Source organism: Engraulis encrasicolus, chromosome 17 (assembly GCF_034702125.1).
Source record: "Engraulis encrasicolus isolate BLACKSEA-1 chromosome 17, IST_EnEncr_1.0, whole genome shotgun sequence".
In the NCBI taxonomy this organism is placed as follows: domain Eukaryota; kingdom Metazoa; phylum Chordata; class Actinopteri; order Clupeiformes; family Engraulidae; genus Engraulis; species Engraulis encrasicolus.
In genome coordinates this window covers 28209658-28216506 of record NC_085873.1, presented here as the reverse complement: position 1 = coordinate 28216506, position 6849 = coordinate 28209658, and the positions used below count along the sequence as shown (strand labels likewise).

The window sequence follows — 6849 nt, the reverse complement described above, 5'->3', positions numbered from 1 at the left end:
GCTTGGCAGAGTGTGAGCTGAGATTGAAATGAAGGCAATGCTTCATCTCTCTCTTTCTCTCTCTCTCTCTCTCTCTCTCTCTCTCTCTCTCTCTCTCTCTCTCGTTTTCTCTCTCTCTGCCTCTCTCTCTCTCTCTCCCTCTGTCCCTCTCTGTTTCTCTGCCCTACTTTTTGGATCATTTATGAACATTCCCCCTCCTCACACAACACTATTTTTAAAACCACCGTGAGCCCACACTTATCACGTCTTGACAGCGGGGGCAGCAGTCTTTCATGTTCGCACTCGGGAGCGCTCAACAAATATAATATTAAGGCTTAGGTAAGGTAATTACCTCAGATGCCATCAGGCCGCTCGCTACCCCCCCCCCCTCTCTCTCCTACACTGCCACACACAAATGTCTCTCTCTCTCTCTCTCTCTCTCTCTCTCTCTCTCTCTCTCTCTCTCTCTCTCTCTCTCTCTCTCTCTCTCCTACACTTGCACCTACAAATGGAGACAGATTACAGTAATAGGAAAAGGATAAAGGATACATGTGACCCATTATGGCAGAATGAGTCTGATATAAGTCATAGATTTTAATTCTAAAGGCACAGGCCAATTATCATTGGAAATCTTTAAAAAATAATGTAATGTCAAAACATTCATCATTCATACTCAAAACATATTCTCATTCATTCATTTTCTGTTGTTTTATGAGACAGAATATGTTCGAAACAGTTTTTCACTTTTTATTTTCAAAATAGGGAACAGGAAAATGTAATTGTACAGTTAAAATACAGTATAGGCAGAATGTCACATCTTTTCTATTTCACAGCCACAGAGATCTCCAAGTGTGGCGCCCATTTAGGTCAGTCATTTTCCCCGGTCTGGTCACACATTACTGTACCACTCTCTTTTGAGAGGTCACACTCAGGCTGACTGATGTGATTGATAACTCATATTGTGTCTCTCTCTCTGTGTCCTTGACTGTGTCCATCTACAGAAAGTCTTCCACAAAGTGCCCGCTGGAATGTGAGGAGGGACCTGACCGTATGACGTATGATGGCAGGGAACATAGGAAATGATGGAGGAGCCGAAAGCCTTCCTGGATCTTCTCACCAGGGCCCAGGAGGAGCGCCTTGCCCCTCCAACCCACCAGGGGGAACCCCCCAGCTGGGCCCAGGTCGAAGGGGCATAGTGATCCAGCTAACTGGGACGGAGGGTGAATGGGACAGCCTGGACGACAACGAGCTGATCTTCCAGCTGGACCACCACGATCATCATGACTCAGCAGGACCCAGTCTGCTACAGAAGCAGAGGTCGTGTCCTTTCGATGACAGTGACTGGGGCCTCCCCGCTTTCCACGTTTCCCATTCGCCCTCCTCGCCCGGCTCTCTGGGGGACATCTCGGCAGCTTCGTCGTCCATGCCCGGGTTTCTGTCCCCGAGCCAGGCGTCGTCCTCCTCACCCTCACATCGCCCCCTGGTGACCAACCTGGTGAAGTCTCTCTCCACCGAGCTGGAGCCACCATCATCATCATCGACCTTGAAGCCGCGACCTCTGCTCAGCCTGGTCAAGTCCATCTCCACGGAGATCTCTCGCAGCGAGCCCGAGGTGTCCCAGTCCAAGTCCGACTCGCGCCTCAACCTGCACCTCCTCAAGCAGCTGGCCCAGCAGTCCAAGGACTCCCGCACCGCGCCGCCGTCCCCGACCAACCTCTCCCCGACCGAGGCCAATAAGCCTCAGGGATTCTTCAAGGCCGAGCTGGAGGACACCAAGCGCAAGCTCCACGAGGCCATGCAGGAGCCCATGTTCAGTATGTTCAGCAAGATCATGCGGGATGACAACAGCAGCAGTGGTGGTCCCGGTGGTGGTGGTAGTGGGACTGGTAGCCCCAAGCACCAAAGATCAAACTTTGGTGGTGGTGGTGGTGCTAGTGGAACTGGCAGCCCCAAACACCAAAGATCAAACATCGGTGGTAGTGGTGGTGGTGGTGGTGGTGGTTCTTTGGACTCGCCGAGCCATAAGGGATTTTATGCAGTCCTCGGAAGATCCACGGGGGACTTGACCGCGACGGAGCCATCGCAGCCTAGTCGGAGCACCAAGACCGACAGTGGTGCGGACTTCAGCATGCCGAACTATAATTGGCCGGCGAGGCGCTGGAGGAGGAAGAGGTCATCATGCGCTCATCATGACCATCAAGGTCGACTGAAGGACACGAGTCCACCTCCCTCCCGTCAAGGTCATGAGGTCATGAGTCATATAGGCATCCCTCAAACGTCCTCTTCCACAGTTCCGCGCACAGGACTCTGCTTTCTGGCGGCGCTGTTCTACTCTTACTTCATCCTGCCTTTGACCACGTACATGGCGGGCCTTTGTCTGGGCCTGATCTTCGGCTTCATGCTGGGACTTCTTCTGATACGGCTGGGTTTGAGCAGCAGACAGGCCGCCACAGCCCCAGCTTATAGACGCAGTTCTAACCAGAACCAGGAGAGGTACAGTCATCCAAGTGACCCCCAAGGGGACCCGCCCTGCCTGAAGGTAAGTTGTCAGATGCTGGTGATCAGCAAGTCTAAACTGCTCTTAAAATGTATGGAATTACCTCTGCCAAGGAGGTAATGTTTTCTGTCGCGTTGGTTTGTCTGTTTGTCTGTCTGTCTGTTTGTCTGTTTATTTGTTTGTTTGTCAGCAGCATAACTCAAAAACGAATCAATGGATTTGTGGAGTTGTTGATAATGACCCAAGGAACAAGTGATTAAATTCTTGTGGTGATCCGGATCACGAACCGGAACCAGGACTTTTAAAAAGATTCTTCACCATTGCTGGCCTATATATCTGGACGCCCCTAGTGAACAGAAATTTAATTGTGGACTACACAAAAAGAAGGCAGAAAGACTTAGGTTATGACATATTCAAATGTTCTATCAAGCAGCTTCCTTGGCAGAGGTTTGCGCTCTCTGAGTGCTTCTAGTTATGTTTCAATAATAATGCTATCACTGTTGTGCAATAAATGGGAAAAGGAAGAGGCCCATTCGGAGGCTGAGGTTGATGCAATCTGCGCTCAAAGCAAAAGGCAAAAGGAAGTTTTAGGACGTAATATGCGGAATGCAGAAAAATAGACATCAGATGACAAAGTACATCTGTGAATGTGAATTTAACTTGGAATGCTGTAGTAGGTCCATTTTTCTGTAGCATGTCAACTGTTAGACTGAAGTCCTGCTTCTTCATTGTGCTGTTTTCCCAAGCAGCTAATGTGTTTTTCCTAATGTGCCAGTAGCTGGTCCTTCTACCAAGGCTGCAATTAACTGTGCTGTACTTCAGCTGAGACATGCAAGCAGAGAAGCCGACAGGGTTGGGGGTAAATGGGTCATTTTAAATGGGCCCACATTACACTGTATGTATGTATTGGGCGGGGGCCGTTTCAGATTACCATGTCCTAGGCCCAGCCAAAGCTGTCAGTGGCCCTGCGTGCAAGACCCACACCATCACTGTGTCCCATCATGTGTCATCAGCTCAGTCAGACAAAGCTTGAGGCGACAATAGTCCCACAGACTCCTGTCAGCTACCGGTCAAATACTCCGCTTGTCTCTCTTTTTCGAAAGAAAAAGATGGAAAAAACCCTTCTCTTCTCTTTCACACATCAAGGTCCACTGACTAACTTGATTCCCTTCAAGGAAAAAAAATCCCGACCAGGGCCGCTAACAGCTTTGGACGGGCCCGGGTACAAAGTCATCTGAAAGGGCACCATCCCCAATACATTCAGTATAATGAGAACTTGACTCTGGGCTCCCATTTTCCTTAGGCCTGGGAAACTGACCCATTTGTCTCCCCTTGTCAGCTTCATGCAGCCAACTCTGTCACTGCAGTTGCTGTGCGCTTCATGGTTCACGCTAGGGCTCTCAGACGTGATTCGAGGACACCCCCTTGTTTATAATTATCAGTGGGACTGCCTGGATGGCTGACCCAGCTTGTTATCGCAAGGCTGGGTTTGGGTTTTTTTGTTGTCTGAATCACAGTGGATTGGATGCTGTCACTACTCTGCATTCAGGCCTGTCACAAGCAGGCAAGAAAACTAGGCAATTGCCGAGGGCCCCCAGATGAAAGCCCCCCTCCCCCCTATAATGACTGTATTGTGTATTGGGACAAGGGCCCCAAGTCTGTCTTTGCCTAGGGGTCCCAAATATCCTGAATCAGCCCTGTCCGCTTTGTATAGCTGCCTGCCTGAGTGTCATGGGTATGACAGCCAGAGTAATTTTGCCTGGATCACTGCATCCTTTTCAGGGCTGTGCCCTTTTAAGACTTGGTGAATAGCAGAACTGCACACAGTCTGTCCCCTTTGGCATCACACAGATCTGCCTGACATTGTATTTATTGATTGATTGATTGTTCACTACATAGGCAAGGCAAGTTTATTTATATAGCGCATTTCATACACAGGTGCAACTCAATGTGCTTCACAAAGTTAACAAATGTAAATGAAAGGAAACAGGGAAGAAAGAAGGAAATAAAATATATACATATATATACATATATACATATATACAGTATTTTTTTCTCACACATTTCAACGATTGGTAGTTGGTAGTTGATAGTGTTCCTGGAATTTGTTTTTTGTTCAAGGTTTTGGACTTGAACTTCTTAATGTAGGTTTTCTAGAAAAATGAATGCAGTACATCTATGGCATGAAAAAAATACTGAAAACTTATTGAAGGTTCCACTTCACTCTGCCATAAATAAATCCTGAGTTCCACTAACATGAGTTCTAGTGCCCAAATAGGCCATGAACTATCTAGATAAGACATGTCGATACTCCAGCTGTGAACATGGAACATAATCCTATAAAACTAAACCCTACAGTTCTAAATTTAAACTCTGAAACAGTAGCCATGCCTTCCTTGTTGAAACTTGACACCGTTTCTTTCTAGAACATTCTGCTGACTGTACAGTATGTATTGTATTTTTTCCTCTGTGCCAGGGTTGGATGAATGAGATGTACAGCTATGACCCCGACTACTATCACCCGTCCTTGACGCAGTCCGTTTATGCGTCGCTAGAGGGCTCGAGCCTGAGGCTGGACTACCCCCGCCAGAACATCCGGCGCAGGGCCACGTTCGACGAGCAGCCGCAAGAGCCACCGCCCACTTCTGCGCGTTCACGCACCATCCAGCTCACCGGCAGCAAGGTGTGTGCTTTACAGAGAGAGAGGTGGACATGCATATGTGTATTTCCTACATGTACTGTTTATAAGGTGTAGGCTCAACAAATACGTGTATGATGTGATACAATACGATGCGAAACCATACGATGCGATACGATACGATACGATACGATACGATACGATACGATACGATACGATACGATACGATACAATAAAATAAAATACGAAACCATACCATACCATACCAAACCATATGATATATGATATGATATGATATGATATGATATGATATGATATGATATGATATGATATGATATATGAAGGTGTGTGTCGTACACAGAGAGAGGCGGACATGCATATGTATACTTCTTATACGTATGTGAGGTGTAGGTTCAACAAATATACTATTGTAAACAAAAGCAAATTTGATTATCTTGGTCTCATCAGAGACAAACACAGTAAGGATATGGATTGCTAGAACCATGTTGTGTTGTCTGATGACATCAAGCTAAACTAATTTGTTTTAGATGGTGTCAAGCATGTGTGGTGGTTAAAAGTGAGTAGTACAAAGAAAAGTGTTCCATCCATAAAATCTAGCATGGTAGTAGAACTGACATGGTTTGGGTCTACATGAATGCCGTCAACATGGGAAAGCTGAATTTCACCAAAAAAGAAGTTTGCAAATCAACATGTTCTGTGACTACTGAAGCAGATCATGATCCTCTCTGTGAGATTTTAACATAGGGTGTGCTCATTGTTGAGAGGTACATTTTGAGACATTATTGGCTGTATCTTGAATTATTTTGGGAAAACAATACATTGAAGCGGTTATGTAAGATACACTGGCTACTTTTCATGATCAAAGTGAAATTTCTTTAATGTTGTGCATGAAAAGATATGCTTACATATCTGCAGAAAAGTGAAGGGTGTACTCACTTCTGTGACACAGTATACTGTACCAGATCAGCTGTGCTCAATCAGTATTACAGTACAACGCTATGTTTACAGATGCCAATGTGTGAAAGGAAAAGGAAAAGGGGTGCCCGCTGCGTAGGCCACTAAACTGACTAGAACCGGCCCTGTAGTAGTATGTAATAGTATTGTTAATGCTATGCTATGCATCTGATGACAGCTGTATTTCCTTGTGTTTCTGTTCATGGTTTGCTGTGGTGCGGTTGTGGATGGGGATGGATGGATCTGTTGTGGTCTGGTGGGACACAGGTGTTCCTGTACCCAGTGGCGCTGGCACGCAAGCGGCTATGGAACCCAAAGTACCCCATCTGCATCAGGCTGAACGAGCAGGCTGACCAGAGCCAACAGCCGCCAGCGCTGACGGATCTGCGAGACGATGGCCAGGGCAGGGGTGGGGGTGGTGGTGGTGGTGGTGGTGGTGGGGCCACAGATAGGGCCATGGGTGGGGGTGGGGGTGGAGGTGGAGGTGCATGTGGACGCGGTGGGGGTGTTTTTGGAAGTGTGAGTGTGGGAGGGGGTGTCAGTGTTAGTGTTAGTGGAGGTGGATCTGAACAACACCATCAGCAGGTAGTAGGCTCTGCTGCCTCAGCAACACCTGCCAATGCTGGAGCCACCACAACCAGCACCCCCTCTGCCAACACCACCACTACAGCCACCACTACAGCCACCACTGCCACCACCACTACGACCTTCACCAACACTACTCTGTACCTGTTTGGACGAACAGGCCGAGAGAAGGAGG

General features: G+C 47.6%; 1 protein-coding gene across 1 annotated transcript in view; it reads left to right on the top strand.

Annotated features, from left to right (window-relative positions):
• The first annotated feature begins 1039 nt into the window (after nucleotides 1-1039).
• Nucleotides 1040-6849, top strand: part of tex2l (testis expressed 2, like) — a 33897-nt gene continuing 28087 nt past the window's right edge. The window contains exons 1-4 of the mRNA XM_063220901.1: nucleotides 1040-1825; nucleotides 1919-2518; nucleotides 4953-5159; nucleotides 6357-6849. The exon at nucleotides 6357-6849 is cut by the window's right edge and continues 78 nt beyond it. Of these exons, the coding sequence (XP_063076971.1) occupies nucleotides 1040-1825; nucleotides 1919-2518; nucleotides 4953-5159; nucleotides 6357-6849 (2086 nt within the window). The remainder of the gene's footprint in view (nucleotides 1826-1918; nucleotides 2519-4952; nucleotides 5160-6356) is intronic.